At 42.8% G+C, this 18,892-nt stretch overlaps 1 protein-coding gene and 2 pseudogenes across 1 annotated transcript; all 3 read right to left on the bottom strand.

Moving 5' to 3' along the window:
* Nucleotides 1–4,635: 4,635 nt before the first annotated feature.
* LOC124648512 lies at nucleotides 4,636–5,533 on the bottom strand (annotated as a pseudogene).
* A 4,083-nt stretch (nucleotides 5,534–9,616) lies between these two features.
* On the bottom strand, nucleotides 9,617–11,263 carry LOC124650066 (22.3 kDa class VI heat shock protein-like). The gene is made up of 2 exons (XM_047189627.1): nucleotides 10,929–11,263; nucleotides 9,617–10,250 (listed from the first exon to the last, which is right to left on the bottom strand). Exons 1-2 carry the CDS (start codon nucleotides 11,248–11,250, stop codon nucleotides 9,997–9,999), a joined length of 576 nt encoding a protein of 191 aa, XP_047045583.1. The 5' UTR covers nucleotides 11,251–11,263; the 3' UTR covers nucleotides 9,617–9,996.
* Nucleotides 11,264–11,962: 699 nt separating this feature from the next.
* On the bottom strand, nucleotides 11,963–12,383 carry LOC124648511 (annotated as a pseudogene).
* Nucleotides 12,384–18,892: the final 6,509 nt, after the last annotated feature.

Below are 18,892 nucleotides of genomic sequence, written 5' to 3'. Positions count from 1 at the left end.
TCATGGCTAAACGCATACGAGCTTGTCAAGCAACCTTGCCACTGATCTACATCATTCTAATCGTCCATAATCTACAAAACGGTTGGTTGGTTTGAAAAATGTTGTGTATTGATGTCTCATGAACGGTTTTTTGTTTCGTAGAGTATTTAAATGGCTATTTGGTGCTTCCTATGAAGCCTTTTTGGCCGGATTTAGGAAAGATTTTTTTCATTCATTCGCGCTTTTCAAAATTCCTTAGAGGATTAGCTTCATCCTACTGTCACGCACAACTTTTGTATTTATAGTTTTCATTTTAACATTTGTATACGAGTACATTTACGTCTTCCTAGTACATTGTATGAAGTTGTAGATCTACTCGTTTACTAAGGTCAAAACCGAAACTTTGAACGCGAAAGTAGTGCGAAATAGTGAGAGAAGCTATTCCCCAAAGAAAATTTGAAATGGTCGATAATGTGCAAAAATTTGACCAAAAAAACCTAAAAAGGAACAGTAAACTGAGTTTGAAACACTCGTCGAAACGACGAACCGATCACAGGAATGGAATCATAACATCGAGGCACACCTTTTTCATGTAAACTTTATCTCGAATAGATAAATGGTTAGGCAGATTAAAAGTAATTATAATTGAACTAGTTTAGTTAACTATAACATTCCTCAATGTGCAATGAATCAATCGAACTGCCTCACGTTTCTTCACTAAAATTGATAGTATCCAATCGTAGTGCTAACTAAAGCTAGTCCAAACCATATTTCTACTTATACGGTAGCTACTGGGTCAAGTTGAATGTGAGGACACGAAAGGGGTGACCAGGTCGGTGATTACCACGCGCCGCACACCCCCGCGCGCGGTATGGGCCGGCCAGGTCGGTCCAGTTTGTGTTATTTTTTGTTTTTTTGTTTTATTTTTGTTTTTGTTTCTTTTTTGTTTCTTTTTTCGTTTTCAAGATTTAATTTTTTAAATTTAAATATATTTTAAATGTAAAATGTTCTATCTCAAATATTCGAAAAAATTCAAATTCGAAAATTGTTCAAGTATAAAAATTGTTCAAATACGAAAATTGTTCAAGTATAAAATTTTTTCTAATTCGAAAATTGTTCAAGTATAAAAATTGTTCAAATAGGAAAATTGTTTAAATATGATATTTTTGAAATTCAAAATTGTTCAAATATAAAAATTGTTCAAATTCGAAAATTGTTTAAATTTAAAAGTTGTTCAAATTTTAAAAATATTCAAATTCGGAAATTGTTCATATATAAAAAAATTGAAAATTTGTTCCAATTTAAAATTTGTTCCAATTTAAAATATGTTCCAATTTGAAAATTGTTTAAATCTAAAAAATTAAAAGTTGTTCAGGATCTGAAACAGCCGTTCGAGATCGTCGGCCGGGCCCAACAAGGCCGGGGGGTGTGCGGCTCCTCGCTCGCCACCGAGCAGGTCGTGTAAAGCAGCCCCTAGGCGGCGCACATTCTTCAATCAGTCCATGCAGCGTCTGGCCCGAATTAATCTGAGCCTGACACCTTCTGAAGGAGGCCTATCAGCTCTAACAAAATCTGGGCGGGCCTAGATCTCTTCTCTACTAGAGCTGCAAGGCGGGAGCGCCTATCCATAGGAAAACTCTAGAAAAAGGCCGACCTTCGCGAAGGGAAGACAACTCGCTCCGCACGCGACAAGTGGCACGCTGTGGTGCCAGAAAATCCATGGGAAGTGGTCTCCCTGCTCGCCACGTGTCGCAAGGGGAAGCAAGGTGGGGATGGGGGAGGAGAGAGAAGACTGGGTTGTGTCAATTTTTCCCTTTTTCTTGTAGATTCGTTTTTTCAAAATGAAATATCTTGAGAACCGTAAGTCTAAATTGCGAACCGTTTTCACTTTTGAGATCCTCGCGTCGAGATCTTCGAAACTAGATCCCATGTTGATAGGTTTGGAGATACTTTTTTTTCGTACTTCCAATAGTAGTATGATTGTACTTGTGGTGTGTACCTAACTGTACTCGTGTTTCAACTGATAAGTACTTTTGTTTTTAGTGTGTTTGGTGCAGTTTTTCCCTTTACTCGGTAGCTGTACTCGTCCGTGTGCGAGACTGTACCTGTACTTACGCGCGACTGTACCTGCTCGTGTGTGCCACTGTACGTGTACTCGCCTGTCTGTTCAACTGTACTCGTGTGTTGTGCGTGACTGTACCTGCTCGTGTGCATGACTGTACCTGCTCGTGTGCATGACTGTACCTGCTCGTGTGCGCGACTGTACCTGCTCGTGTGTGTAACTGTACTCGCGTGTTGTATGTAACTGTACTCGTGTGTTTTATACAACTGTACTCGTGTGTTACATGTAAGTGTACTCGTGTGTTGTATATAATTGTGTAATTGTGTGTTATACGCAGGTGTACTTGTATATATCTTCGCGTGTCAAAAACTATGCTAGATGCAGTTTGTGCTGCTACCTAATCACATGTGCTAGCTTTGTGCAGGGCAGGAAGTACTCGTAGGTACGCCCAGACAAATACATGCGCGTGCGAGGCAGGACATGGCGCGAGTACACGGACATACGGTGGCAAAGTGCGTGTGCGGGAGAAGCCAGCGCCAGCACCGGAATACGCACCAAGCAGTATCTGCTTCATGCGCGGGAGGCGCTCCGTACACGCGCGGGACAGTGCCACGCGTCGTACGTACGTACGCTGAAGCGCAGAACCAGACCTTCTTAAAGGTCGGTCTCTAGCTAGTCCTACCCCTATCCATAGCTTACTAGTGATGGTTTGTAGGCATCGCACGCACAGGCTGTTGAGTAGGGCTTGGCCCCATGGGCGTATCCAACAGTATGGAAGGGTGGGGCTAGGACCACCCTAAGAATTTGACTCAATAGCCTCATAATATAATAATATTTGAAACAAAAGGTAAACAAAATCTCTAGACACATCCAGAAAGCAAAAGACCACACATAATACGTTCAGTCATTGCTAGTCCAGATTCTCAAAGAAAAAAGTTGTTGCTATTCCTTATCGATACGGTTTTCTATCTTCTGAAAATAATACGTGTGCGGCCCTTCTCGCAATCGCCAAGCCTGCCCTAGCCCCGAGACTGCGGTTCCAAACTTTCTAATCGAACCAAAACACCAGCGACGGCGCTATGGAAAATCGGCGGCAGCAGCAAGCGTTGAACAAGTACGCAACACTGCAAATCAGCAGAGAGCAGAGGAAACACGCCGATCGCGCACACCGCATCCGCACGGGCGACCGCAGGTACTGTTTGCTTATTCTCATTCATTGCAAACCTAGAACACTGATTCAGTAGTGACCAAAGTAACCGATTCTATGTAGTTGTACAATCTGGCTAATTGTATAACACTGATTCAGTTGTGATCTAAGTAATTGATTTATAATTTTGCTTGTGAGACCTTACAAATATATTTCTATTCTTATAGCAAATTTTATAACCGTTCATTTCATGGTATTGAAAAAGTTTGTGCCTAGTTGCCCCACCCTAGGGCAAAATTCTAGATTCGCCACTGCTTGGCCCATCTAGTTCATACGAATTGTTCGAACGTTTCTTTCGTGGGTTAAGATGTTTTAGATTTTACCCCCTAAAAAAAAAGATGTTTTAGATTTTAAAAATTGTATAGATCTCAAAATGGTCAAAACAAAAAAAATTTAAATTTGAAAATTGCTCAGATTTGAAATTTTTTAACTTTAAATTTACTCGAATTTAAATTTTTCTCAAATTTCTGTTGTTCAAAATAGTTTTTGCTCAAAATTAATTTTTTCAAAAAATAAATTGCTCAATTTTTTTTTCAGAAAAATAAAATATTTATATTTCAGAAAAATTAAAATATTTTTGAAAAACCAATCAGAAAAAGAAGAAACGGAAAAAAGAAAAAGCAGAAAAGGAAAAGGAAAAAAACGAAACCGAAGAAAATCGAAAAACCAGAAAAACCAAAAATAATGAAAAGCCCAGTAAAAACCAAAAAACACGCGTATACAGAAATATCCCGCGCTAATAGGCTGCCGCCCAAGTCGCCCCGTTAGCGGGTGGGGCGTATTCCCCGTCGCTAAAGGGAGATGTATAGGATTTGTGGCCTGACGATAACGAACCTGGGCATCCCTCGGGCCGGGCTGGGTTTCGGGCCAGGCCCGAAAAATCCCGAACCTAAATTCCCATCCCCGAACCCGGCTGGCCAAACCTTCGGGCTTACAAATCGGGCCCGAACCCGGCCCGAACAAAGAAAAAACCGGTCCGGCCAGATAAAGCCCGGCCCGACATTCGGGCTCCGAAATCAGGCCCGAACCCGGCCCGACATGCAAGCCCGACCCGGCCCGGCCTGGGATTTTCGGGCCGGGCCATCCGGGCTGGGCTGCCCCGCCCAGCTGTACTTTGACTTGTGGTGTAGTGTTGGCGAGTAATCAGGAAAGACACGGTTGTCTTCACCGGCCGTTCACTCCTTCTCGTGGAGGAGAGGAAGGAACAGCTTTTTGGTCGACGATTTCGTCAGGAATCGTATATAAATTCATCTAATCAGGATTCATATCGATGCCCATCCCCTAAACTGATAGAGACGACGCTTGAGTGTGCGCACACGCTGCTAATTAGCTATTCAACTGCCTGCTTTTATTCTCCCATCATATCATTGCCAATTTTGTTACAAGATTACGTCTTCTTTTCCACGGAAAATTTCATTCTCGGATTAATCCAATTCATTTGCTGAGAATCTTGAATTACTCCATATGTTCTGTTTCTCAGGCGGTGCCCGTCGCTCTTCTTCTTGGGGACCTTGATCTCCAGCGACCCATGGCAATCGTCGAAACAGGCCTCCACCTTGCTCCCATCGGCGTCCTCCGGCATCTCCAGGCGCCGCACGAAGCCGTGCTCCCACCACGTGCCGGCGCGCCAGTCCTGGCCGTCCACCGGTGGCGCGCACCACAGCCCGCTCACATTCACCACCCGCGCGCCATCGCCGCTCACCTCCACGTCGCATTTCTTTCCACCTGATGATGATCAATAGAGCAAAGCTTAGTGCTGGATGCTGCACAAGTATGTCTATATGATAATGCAAGTGCGCTTCGATTTTCAGGAGACCAGTACAAAGAATTTCAGTGATGCTGGTCGAAGTTTGCAGGAGCAGCTTCAGGTCATGGTTTTGTCATTGAAAAAGCGTTCCTGAACTCGCGCGAGACTTTACAGAACCAACAGCAAAATCACAAATCAGTCGATATCGAGCATTCTGCGTTTGCCGTTTGCTTACCTGGTATGTCGGCTCTAAGGTAGTACTCGCAGTCCGTCTCGGCCCAGTCGACGGTGGTCCTGCCGCCGGGGCGGAGCGCTGCGAGCAGCACATCGGACTCGAACTCCCACAGCGGGAAGGCGTCGACCGGGTCGAAGAACTTGCCGAACAGGAAGGGGCTGAACAGGGACCCCTCCGCGAGCATGGTGTCGGCGCTGCCGGAGGACTGCAGGAACGTGTGGTGAAGACGTCCTCACGCAGCGGCATGTTCAACTTGGGATCCGCGCCATTGTCGGCCTGCTGCAGGACATTGATCGGCGGCATTGCTAGCTGTGTGTGCGGAGGTAGGAAGGGCGGGCTGGAGGAAGTGATTCTATATAGCCGTGGGAAGTCGGCGGTTGTGGTGGGGTTGTTGGCTTTTGCCGAAAGCACGGAGTGGGTTGAGCCGTGAGCGGTTCCATTTGGGATTGGCTGGCTCGCTTTGAGATGTTATTTCCCGCGTTTTTCTTGTTCTCCAATTTTTCTAGAGAAAGCAAGGGATAGTAGTAGTTTTTTTTTTTATCTGTCAAGGGATAGTAGTTGGCAGTGAGAAAAAAGAACTCTTTCGAGGGGAAAGTAGGGTTATATACAACATCATAGGGAGAAAAACCTTCTTCTTGCTGTTGAGTTTTTTTTTTAACTCACATAAATAGAGAAGCTCTCTAGATTTTTCCACCGCAAAACAGATTTTCGCCCCCGCTTTATTATAAATAGAAAAACGACCAAACCGATATAAAGTGATGAGAAAAACCTCTTACGAAACAGATTAAAGATAAATAATAAATAACATGAAAAACTGAACCTGCCACCAAACAGAGAGCGAGCCCGAGGGCTACCGGTGCTCCACGAAGAAGGGTGACGGTGCAACGCACCACCGCCGTCTAAGACCGACACGTTCAAGGGGTTTCACCTGAGCCCTAATGCGGAGAAGGTACACACACCACTGCCCAAAAAGGTTACGACACCCGCAGACATTTCCGCTGGCATTGGCGCCAGCTTACAGAGGGGGAGCACTCTGATGGAGATGGTGGCGATTATCAACCTATGCATGCTCCATTTTTTGCATGGTCCAATCATTCTTATCAAGGGGAGTATAAGGACCATGAGGCCATGGAATACATAGTAAAGGATGATGAGACCATGGAATACAATCAGGAGAGCAAGTATTTCCCAGTGCGGAGATTCCTAAAAAGAATGAGCAGAAGATAGCTGCTGAAAGAGTACCAATGCGACCGCAAGATGTTAACATTTCGTATGATCCACACAATGTACCAAATGAAGATGAATAATTTATTTGCTAAGAATGTGGCTCCCATCTACATCCATGATAGGACTAATCCTACAATTGCAAAGGAATCCACACCCGCTGACACAAAAATGTTTAAATTAGCCAAGACAACTAGCAATAAGAGAAGAGTAGGCCTTCAACATAACCAGATGATTCAACCGCTTAACTGAGCAATGTATAAGTTGAAGGAAAAGTAATATTTGTAACCTAAATTGAAGTGGTGGTGGGGTGGGGGGGGGGGGCGGTGGCCCCCCTGACATAGGTAGAAAAATAGTGTTTAGTGGTACATATTCGTATGGATTTATATAGAAGACATACGCAATGTTTTTTAGCTAGACAATAGTTGTGAGACATGTTCAAGTCTTCTATAATTCGAGAATTCGAAAACAAAACTGGCATTTCTTAGTTCCTCTGAGCAAAAGATGAAACGGGTATGATTGGATTACCACCCGCTGAACTTGTGCCCAGAGCCTGCTGCGCTTTATCGAAGGCATCTCTCCCGACCAGAAGGATGACTTCGTCGCTGGTTGATTGCAAGCAGAATCCCATGTGATTAAGCATTTTTTTCAGGAGATCAATGGCAAACAACAAATGCTTATGTACCTGGATGTAGATGCTTGCAACCATGGTGGCAAGGTAGGATCTCTCGGTGCCAGAGGTAGAGGCGGGGGCAGAGGCGGCAACAGATGCACAACTTTCTGGCGCCACTTTGTGGTGACCACAATGAAAACCCCAAGAATCCCGCCCGCGATGGAGAACACGACATAGTTTGTAAATCAAAAATCACAGGCTGAACTGTATGTTGAATTTTAGTGGGACCCATCTTGCCTCTATGGTATACAGTCGACCTTCTAGGAGCTACTCGATACACTGATGTAAAAAGGGTCTAATTGACCATAAATTTGGTCCTAGTGTCGTTGGCTTGGTGCGTGTTTGGCTAGCCTTAATTTTAGCTTTTGACTTGTAAGTGTTAAAAACATTTAAATAGGTAGTTTTGATTTTTTTTTGCTTATACCATCATGGAACAATGTTGGTTGTAAGTTATTAATATCATGCAACAAGGTTGGTTGTGAGTAACTTACCATCGTTATGCCAGTAATAGATTTCCTCGCTCATTTTACCACAACTGGAATTTTGATGCCACTACATAAGCCCATTCAGCGTTGATGCATTTAACCGTCGCTTAAATAATAATTATATTTCCACGATGAAGTCATAATGGTATTGTTCATGATGTGAAGCCAAGATCAAGATAATTATATTACTCATTCTGATCCATAATAAGTGTCGGGCAATTTAATATAGAGTTGTAATAACTTTGTACTAAATCACCGACGCTTATTATGAATCGAAGGAAGTACCATTTTTATAAATAAAACAATATATTTATGGTTCCTCAACTTGTGCTAGAGTCTAAGTTAGGTCCCAAAACTCTAATATTAGAAGTAGTCGTTTTTTAAAGAGTACAGATCTGGATTTGATATCCTCAATGAAAAGTGGTTTTAATGGTGAAGTGAAGATATATGATTTTAGGTGCGTCGCAATCCTGTTAGTATCTTACTATGGAATATCATAGAAAACATGGAAGAGGATAAATCCAGACAAAGTTTTCATTGAAAATTCACTAATTCAAACAAAGTTATCGAAACCAGATTTAAAAATGAAAAAAATGTTTGTTTAGTCCCCAAAAAATGTCGTAAATACTATACAACCTAAGATTTACTAGGATTTTCTAAAATGAAAATCTGCTCCCACGGTGCAGAATTTCCATGTTGAGTATTCTTCGGAAAAGACAAGCGTGTTTTACAGCAACTTCAGAGAAAATCTCCTCTTAAAATTAGGGTGTAACTAATTCTCGGTTGACTGAAAATTTCAGTTGCAACCAATGTTTAAAAAATTGTTAACTTATCGGTCGGCCTCAGAATAGAGATTAGTTGCTTATCGGTCGATTAATCGATTTTATCGTTCGACCATTTATTAGCTTATTTTTTGTAAATCCTAATTTTCGGCACTAATTTTTCTATAATATGCTATGTAAAAAATAATATTGGAGCATTAAACATAAGTTTTCCTTAACTCCTTGCATTTGAATCAATAAAAATAGAAATTTTGAGCTAATGCACAATTCTACAAGATTGTAGGACGAAAATATCGACTGCCAAACACAATTTAAGTGAAATTTTACTAAAGATCGGCTGACATATTGGCCATTAGATGGAAAATCATGCGAAATATCGACTATGAGATTGTAAATCGGACGAAATATCGGTGACAACGATAAATTAGCCGATATGCCCAAATCTTATAGGTTACCACCCGATTCACGATAAATCAGCCGATAAATCGGTATCTTGGCCGATTTTTTCGAACATTAGTTGCAACACACGTTACAACTTATGACTAGCACGAATCAAGAATTTAAAAATATGGGGAATTTTTCTCAAATGCAAGTTGTGTTGCAACTCATGCGAACAACTCATGCTTCGCATGAAACACAGAGAAATTTAACAGTCCAATTGATTTTTTTTAGTTGCAATCTCATGTGCAACTAGAAATGTTTAAATTATGGCTCATGCAGCACAAATCATGAAACAATCATGTGGTGTAGGAGTCGACCGAGAATTCAGCTAAGAATTAGAAAAAACAGTTTAAAATATCATCCAGTGATGTCCTGTGCAGAATAATCACCTGAGGATCTCAAATAGTCAACCGCAGCTTTGTCGCTGCTCTGATGATCATGTACGAGATAAAGGAACGGGGGTGATGGCTGATGTTGTGCCGAAAGAAATGGAAGAATCCACCTTTCAAAAGCATTGAATTATAAATATATTCATCTAATCAGGAATCATATCGATGCCCGGTCCATTCGATCAACGACCGTAACTGAGAGAGACGCTTCAGTACTTACCCATTCAGCAGTGTAACACTGAAGTGACTGAACTGAAGAACATATTACATTTGGTTTGTAGCATGGAATAGATAGGCAACCTTTGCTCCTTTTTGTTGTCTCCGTATCTTTTTGAGAATTTTCTACCAAGATTATTACACCGTATTTTAGGTCTCCATCATGTCCATGAGCAGAAAAAGAATAACTCCATCTATATGCATTCATAATCAGGAATCATATCGATACCCAGCCCATTCGATCGACGACCGAAACGGAGAGCGACGCTTCAGTGCATGCACACGCTGCTAATTAGCCATTCAACATGGTATACCTGAAGAACATATTACACTTGTCTGCAACATGAGATAGATAGATAGGTAATCAATCTTTGATTCTTTGCTCCTTTTGCTCTCCCCATATCTTTGCGAATTTTTCTACCAAGATAACACGGTCTTTTCAGTCTCCATCAACTTTTCATCATCATGAAGAAACCGAATAATTCCTTTCACCGGCAAATGCATGCGATCCTCCGGTTAATCCAATCCAGTTGCGCTTGGCGAGGTTCTGATTCTCTCAGGCGGCGGCGGCTTGGTCGCCCTTCCTCTTGGGGACCCTGATCTCGAGCGACCCGTCACCGTCGTCGAAGTAGGCCTCCACCCTGGCGCCGTCCGCGTCCTCCGGCAGCTCCACGCGCCGCACGAAGCCGTGCTCCCACCACTTGCCGGCGCGCCAGTCCCGGCCGTCGGCCGGCGGCGCGCGCCACAGCCCGCTCACGTCCACCACCCGCGCGCCGTCGCCGCTCACCTCCACGTCGCACTTCCTTCCACCTGATGATGATCAAAAAGGCGAAATTTAGTGCTAGATACTGCACGAGTACTATGTATGTATGATAATGCAAGTGTGCATGGCTTTATCGGTTTTGGCAATCGTGTGGTACAATCTTCGCTTGCTTTTGCACTAGGGTGGGATGGTGCGCCACATCCACACGCAGACGCAACGAATATTTGTCTGCGAGAATAAAGCAACGCGGGGCTGAAGACTGCACGTGACCATGACCATAGTGCTGTGGAAAAGCTTAAGGGAAGCAATGTGAAAAAGAAGGTTATACCGATTACTGAACATGACCTCTAGTTGCAACTTGCAACAAAAATGCAAGGTGTTGGATTCCTACAATACAAGCACAAATCGTCTGTCATCTGGTCCATCTGTGTTGATGAACAGCACAGTAGCTCTGCACTCAGTTTCTGTTGCAACTAATATATGTATGCTAAAGTTAACTCCTACTTATAATCGATCGGCACTTGCTAAGTTCAGATGATGTGGCTGCTCGGTTTGTTGTAAGCATTTTTCAGAAGAGCAGTGCAAAGAATTTCAGTGATGCTATCATGGCGTCTCTCAGATTCCAGTATGAAGTTTGCACAAGCAGGTGCAGCTCATAGTTTTGTCAACGAAGAAGGAAGAAGTGTTCCAAAACTAGCGCTGAAGGTGGGGAGAAATTGCAGTACCTGGTATATCAGCTCTGAGGTAATACTCGCAGTCCGTCTCGGCCCAGTCGACGGTGGTTCTGCAGCCCCGGCGGAGCGCGGCGAGGAGCACCTCCGACTCGAACTCCCACAGCGGGAAGGCGTCGGCCGGGTCGAAGAACTTGCCGAACAGGTAGGGGCTGAACAGGGACCCCTCCGCGAACACGGCCTTGGCTGCAGCGTCGGCGCCGGCGCCGGGAGACTGCAGAAACGGAGTGAAGGTGCTCTCCAGCAGCGACATGCGCCACTTGGGAGCGGCGCCGCTGTCGACCTTCCGGACATCGATCGCCCGCCGCGGCGGCATTGCTGGCTGGCAGGCTGAGTGTGCGGTGCAGAGGTAGGCAGGGGGACCTGGAAGAAGGTTGATCGTATATAGCGGGGTGGTGGTGGTGGGGTTGGCCTTTGCCGAAAGCAGGGGATGGGAGGCGCGATTCCGTTTGGGATTGGCTGGCTGTCTTTTGAGATGTGATTCCCGCCTTTTTCTTGCCGTCGGGATTTCTCCGGAGGGAGATATCGTTAGCAGCAAAAAAAAAATCTTGGACCTTGTTTGGCATTAGAGTTTTAGTAAGAATTAGTGAGATAAATTCCCACTAAAATTTAAATCTTCACTTATTCTAAATGTATATTTGGTGCTAGAGTATAAGCGAGTTTAATCCTCGTTTATCCCCACTTTTTTTTTCTAAAATTTAGTGTTTTTTTTTCAATCCCCAATACTTTATCCTAGAGCAGATCACATCTAGATCTGAGGGGGAAGAACACCACCACCTTGTACACCATACTCCTCTGGGAGCAATACAACACCAAGGCAGGACGTAGGGGTTTTACCTCACCACGAGGACCCTGAACCTGGGTAAAACCGTCTCTCTCTCTCTCTGTGGTGATGTCCATGTGCTGCACCTGCGCCGCCATGTCCATTGGGACGTTGCTTCTAGCCCCCTTTGGCCTGATAACCTCAATGGTCTCACCGAGGTACCCGTGTTCCTTCCGGATACCGAAACCCTGACATAATGCTTACATTAGTCCTGGGCCCAAACACCCCCAGGACTGAAGTTTCGGACGGAAGCCCCTTTTTTACTAGTGAGGTACTGGCAGACCTGCCTCATGCTAGGTCGTGCCTCCGCCTGCCACTGGCTCCAAACGAGACCCAGCCACAACACCAGCCTCACCTCCTCCTTGGCATACCAACCGTCGAGCCTCTCGTCCATGGAGCGCACCAGGTCGCCCTTGACACCATGGTCTCGCACCTAGCGCACCAGGTTCACGCCGGTGGCTGGATCGATGGGTTGGCTCCTGCTCGCCGCTAGCCATGGTGTCCTTGCCGGTCAAGGTGAGTTCCGGCGCCAAGTACCCCAACGCCCCGATGACGCGCGTTGTGGCAGGGTCGGAGCCATGCTCGTAGAGGCGCGCGAGGCCAAAGTCGCCCAGCCGTGCGCTCATGTCCATGCCCAGCAGCACGTTGCTGGCCTTCATGTCAAGGTGCACCACCACCTACTCCCACCTCTCGAGAAGGTACACCAACCTCAACGCGAAGCCCCTGAGGATCCTCACGGGCTTTTCCCACGAGAGCAAGGCCGGTGACGGGGATACGCCAGCGCCAAACGGTTGGGCGTCCAGGCTGCCTTTCATATTTTTCTCATAAACTAAAGCATTGTAGATTATGATCCATAAATAAGTTTCAGTGATTTAGTACAACTTCATATTGAAAGTGTACTCTACCAACGATATGTAGTATGACTTAGAGGGAGCAATTATATTTAGTTTTTTAAATATCGGCGTGGCAATCCGGAAATGATTAAGATAAAGCAAACCATTATCGTACATTTCACTTAATTATATCATATCTATCTATTATATACTAAAACCAAAATATGAGGCTCTAAAATAAAGGCATAAGGTTAATTCACATCACTAAAATTATATAATTGGTCTAATTTTAGTGAATTTATCTATTATCTATCTATACATTATATACTAAAAACAAGATATAGAGGTCTAAAATAGAGACACTACGTTGATCAACATTATCAGAATTATTTTAACTGTTAAATCTGTAATTTTAATAGAAAAGTTTTAAAAAAATATGTAACATTACCACATATATTTAATACAAATACACGTCTGACTCCTACGTGCGTTGGTAGAAAAAATAGAGTCCCAAGGAATGGCCTTGGTGGATATGCCTGAAAATTTGCGATCTATTTCTCGGTGAGGCGGTGGTTGGTGCGAGCGGTGGCCCTAATGGCCCGCAAGAGAGTACATCAGCGGTGTTGATTCCAATGTCACGTATAGGAGGGGCACCCGCATACGGCGCTTAGTGGCACATGAGAAGGCTAGGTAGGCAATGATCGGCTCCTTGGTTTCTTTCTCTAGATAGGAAATAGGGCATGGGAGGATGGGTGGCGACGACAGAGGGTTAGGTAATTATGGTTAGAGAGAGAATAGGAGGATGAAGATATATGAAGAAACTAGAATGATAGGCTGATAAGTGGGACCCATGTCCACCTCGGCTCCTCTGCCACGTGTGCTGCCAAATCATAGCTTACTTATAAGTGCAATTATGACGCATATTTAAGCATATAAAATATTCATATTGCCACTCATCTAATGTTTTTTCTAGCTACAACTATGCATACTTTGCATGATCACTAGTTCTCATTAATTTCCATATGAGTATGGCACAACTATTAGTTTTTATTAGGATTTTATCACTTTACCTTGTTTTTGACTTGTGTGTAGGTGTTATGGATGATTATGGATAAAGCAAGACATAATGATCAAAGAGAGAGACCAGACTTAGCCATATGAGGTATGGAAAAGACATTTTTCCATCATCTCGTATTAAAGATTTATGACCGTGATGTTGTAGCCATCGTCCATATGAGCCCAACGAGCCGAATAACACTCAAATCGAAGTTCGTATGAATAAATATCGACTAAAATACGAAAACACATCAGAAGTTTTAACGACCGTGGGTACAGGCGGGACTGACCGCACCGCCCGCCCGTGCCTAGGTTAAAGGTTGGTCAACTAGCGAGTTAGCTCGACTCGACTCATTTAGCAACCGAGTAGCTCACGAGTAGCTCGTTAAAGAATTGTCAAAAGGAACATGTATAATATATGATGCATTTTTAATGATTATTTGGGCATAAATGATAACAAAAACCTTTATACATATCGTACCACAACAATACAACTGATAAACCACAACAATCAATAATTATATGACAAAAATAATATTTTTTTACAATCAATACCACATATATTCATAGTAAAAAATAGTACATGGTAGAGATACATGAACTGGCTCCAACGATTACAAAATAAAGTCTAAAAGATAGTAACAAATCTTCGAGGTCTTCAATTTCTTTCTTCTTCCAGAACACAATCTTGTACTCTTCTGAAGACAACTAAAGATAGATAACGAACCATAAACCTGTAGATACCGACGAAAGTTCTCCCATAATTTTTTGAGCCGCAATGCCAAGGCTGCCTGCACGCACGCAATCATTAAAGCAGTCATACAACAACGGCAAGAGTACCAACACCAGTATGTCAGGGAATAATAACCGACTAGCTTTGTCGTCGTCGATGGGGAGCCGAGAGTACGAATCACCATTGCCGAGGACGTAGCAGCCGGGACAAAAACTGCGAGGATAATCCTCCTCGCGGCAACAACGACAAAAGATCCAAAATCGATCTGGCGAAGCAAGATCCGAAGGCCCATACCTAAAAAATTGTGATCGTTCAACACCACCATTGACGCCGGGAAGAAGATCTCGTCACCGAACGAAAGGCCGAAGATCACTTATTGCAGACGATGCCATCTCCATTGAGGGGAAACGAACAAGAAGGCGGCTACCAAAATCCTAACATAATCTAATGAAAACAATACTTTTATTCGAAACTATGACAAAAATAATATTGACAGATCATTAGACAAGACATAAACCATATTAACTAGAAATATTGCAAGGCGAGTCAACAAACCACAAGTGAACTTTAGTTATCACATAGCACAAGTGAGTGTGGGCCCGTAGGAGTTGGCCACTTGGGCATTATTAGCTTCTTTTGACTAGATTGTATAGCCTAATGTTGATTTTTACTGAGCTAAATGAGCTACTCACGAGTTCGATGAACTCGGCTCATTTAGCTCAAACTCGTTTAACGATAAAATTTGAAACTCGGCTCGACTCGTTATACGTCGAGTTCGAGTCGAGGCGAGTCGAGTCGCGAGTTACTCGTTCAGCTCGTGAGTTTCGAGTTTTAATTCCATACGTGCCCGTACTGCGGATCGAGAGGCATGAAAACCACCAAAACCAACATGTTTGTTCACCACTTTTTCCCTCGTTTTTTTCCTTGACCTCCATTAGTTCATAGGTGGCGTAGAAGGGGCTATTGGGGCTATCCTAGGCCTATATAAAGAAGGGAGGAGTCAAGGGAGAAGGCATCCTCTCCACATACCTCCACGGCGAAGCCCTGCTGCCTTGCAAACTCCATAGCTGCCACACCTCCAATATCTAGATCTCCATCACCACCTCCACACCATTCAAACAAGAAGATGAGGTGACGGAAGACATTACTATCACCACCACCACGCACCGCGCGCCAAGTTCATCGCCATCTCCCTCTCTCTTGTATTTAGTATTTATAAGATTGAACATGATTATGAAATCAGTGAATTATTCTTTGTGTTATTATTCATCTGTTCTTGAGTAATTAATTTGGTTTTAGGTTGAGGTATGATCTAGTATGCAACCCTATAGACTTTGTGGCTTCATCTATTATATTGCTCTATCTTCTAGTGATAAGGAGGAGATAGATGAGTTTATGTGATCGTTTGGTCCGGAGTATATTACTGACTTGTGTGAGTGGCAACAACGCGAGGCTCTATGTAGTACACACTAGTGACAACCCGGAATCATTGGTATCCTTTATTTATCTAAAGATGTATCTTGTGTAATTCTAGTAGATAGCTACATAGTTGTCCCTTTAATACTAGTCAGACCAGATGCCCAGGTACCGCCTTTATTTTATTCAATTTTACATCTACAATCCACTTTGTTTACTTTTAGTATTGCTTTACTTTGTTCTTGTTTTTAGTGCTTTATTACTAGTTACTTTAAATCTCTCTCAATTATTGATATTATAATAACTTATAGTATATGCTATTTTCAAACCACAGTTTTGGTGCAAACGTGGTTGCGTCTGACAATGTAGTTGCGAGGTTGTGTTATTTCCATTTGCAAAACTTCTGTGGAAAGAACTTTACAATAAATATTTGCTGCTAAAATTACAGCAATAACATTGGTTGGTGTAGGAACGAGAAATCACTTACAAATAAGCCCCACTATTAAGGGTTATTGTCAAAATTCTTATAGATGAGAATCAACGTGATTTGTAGCACCACGCCTCAGACTTGGTAGTTTTTTAAAAATAAAAAAGTCCCAAAGCAAGTATTGAGTTGTTAGCCTTGTCTCAAATGTGGTACTTTTATGTAATTTATTTGGCTAGAGTCACCGTCTATGAGTTTCTCACATTGGACTGGGCCATGACCCACCCCATGGATAGGGCAATAGGGAGGCCACCTAGAGCCGTTCTTCAATAGTAAGGCAAAAGTAGATTCTATAATGTAGGCATTTGTTTTTGAGAAAAAATATCTAGAATATGAGGTGTATTTTGCAACACTCATCTAGACAACTTTTTAGGATTTGACTACGTCCTTATCTCATGCAGACTTCTCTATATTCTCACGTCAATCAGGTAGGTAGTCTTGTCCAAAAGTGATGTAATTGTACCTCACGTGGGTTCTTTAATTTTCATGCCAAAAAATATCCATTCTAAATCTAGAAACAGAGAAAGTATTAAGTATAGTAAAACTTGAAACGCCTAGAACATCCTGGAGTGATTTCACTACCCGAACCATCGGATTTCATATACAAATGGCCCACGTCGTCCTATCTAACCTGAACATGGTTTAGCTGCTCTTGGAAACCTTTCTCATGATAATTCTTCAGACACATATACTCTAGAGCTTTCTTTTAAGATACTTAAGTATATTAAAAAGGTATGAGAATAGCAAATTATACAGTATAACCCACACAATGACACATGATAATCTATGACTAATATGACATAGGCCCAACTAAAGAAAAAGTTTTCTAGTAATGCCACAAAATAAAATTTACCAAGTAATCTAGCACAACTTCTCTGTAATACATCATAATTATAGATCTATCTTAATTGTAAACAACACCGATTTGATTTAACAAGACTGAAAATAGAACCACTAGTTAAATCTTATGTTCACATATTAAATATTTAATGAGTAAAAATGTTCATGATAAATGGCGAGTTGTTGTATCTAACGGATAAGACAAAATGCAGACCAAGTAGATGCTAATGGGTAGAGAATGGTGCTCAAACTAAGAATGTTTTGTAAGAAGGGGCGAATAACAAGTGTTGGAGATGTACCAAATATCACAAATGAACAATTATGTAACACATGTGATATTTATCTCTTAACCTAGCCCACAAAATCTAGATTTCTAGTAGCGTGATTATGTAAAACAAGTGACATTTGTGGTTAACTACATCTAATACCAAGAACTCGTATTATCGAGGTGTTCATCCCACGGATCCTACTCATGTCATTCTTTTCGCATGTCATTTACTGAGTACTTGGACAGAACTAATGAAGTACACGCTACAAAAAGTGCTTTAGTAGGGGTTAGCTTGATGGCCAAGGCATGAGTATTAGGGCGACTGATGACCCACAAGTATAGGGGATCGCAACAGTCTTCAAGGGAAGTAAAACTCAAATTTATTGATTCGACATAAGGGGAGGTAAAGAATACTTATAAGCCTTAACAACTGAGTTGTCAATTCAGCTGCACCTGAAAAAGCACTAGTAACAGGGGTGATGTGAAAGCAGCAGTAATATGAGAGCAGTAGTAACAGTAACACAGCAGCAGTAGCAGTAATATGAGAGCAATGGCACCAGAAAATAGTTGATACTACTTCAAATTACATGTAGAACGAGTATATGATGATGAGAGATGGACCGGGGTTCCCAGCTATCTACACTAGTGGTAACTCTCCAATAACAAGTGTTGGGTGAACAAATTACAGTTGGGCAATTGATAGGATTGAAATAGCATTAAGACATAACATCAAGATTATTAATCATGTAGGCATATTTTCCATATATAGTCATACGTGCTCGCAATGAGAAACTTGTACAACATCTTTTGTCCTACCAGCCGGTGGCAGCCGGGCCTCTAGGGAGTCTACTGGAAATTAAGGTACTCCTTTTAATAGAGCACCGGAGCAAAGCATTAACACCCCGTGAAAACATGTGATCCTCATATCTAAGCCTTCCCCTCCAGTTATCCCGACTTGCTTGTCACTCCGGGGCCTCGGGTTCCGGACATAGACATGTGCAAACAACTTGTAGATACAATCTAAGCAATAAGTATAGAGCTTAAATCTAAGATCATGCCACTCGGGCCCTAGTGACAAGCATTAAACACAACAAGATTGCAGCAACAATAACTTCATAAACTTTATAGATAGACTAATCATAATGTAACAATCCATCGGATCCCAACAAACACAACATCGATTACATCAGATGAATCTCAATCATGTAAGGCAGCTCATGAGATCATTGTATTGAAGTACATGGGGGAGAGAGTACCAACTAGCTACAGCTAGAACCCGTAGTCCATGGGGGAACTACTCACTGAGCATGATGGAGGCGGTGGCGTCGATGGAGATGGCTTCCGGGGGCACTTCCCCGTCCCGGCAGGGTGCCGGAATAGAGACTTCTGTCCCCCGAAACGGAGTTTCGCGATGGCGGCGGCGCCCCTGGAGTCTTTCTGGAGTTTTGTCAATTGGTCTCGAAGTTTTAGGTCAGGACGGCTTAAATAGGCGAAGAGTCGAAGCC

Source organism: Lolium rigidum, chromosome 4, assembly GCF_022539505.1.
Source record: "Lolium rigidum isolate FL_2022 chromosome 4, APGP_CSIRO_Lrig_0.1, whole genome shotgun sequence".
In the NCBI taxonomy this organism is placed as follows: domain Eukaryota; kingdom Viridiplantae; phylum Streptophyta; class Magnoliopsida; order Poales; family Poaceae; genus Lolium; species Lolium rigidum.
Note: the sequence above shows the minus strand (reverse complement) of the source record. Positions and strands in the feature narration are given on the sequence as shown.

Bases quoted from the DNA above. Each gene is read 5' to 3' on its own strand.
- LOC124650066 (XM_047189627.1), bottom strand. From the start codon at position 11,250: ATGCCGCCGCGGCGGGCGATCGATGTCCGGAAGGTCGACAGCGGCGCC. The intron at 10,251-10,928 runs GTACTGCAATTT...GATCATCATCAG, and splicing joins CCTCAGAGCTGATATACCAG to GTGGAAGGAAGTGCGACGTG.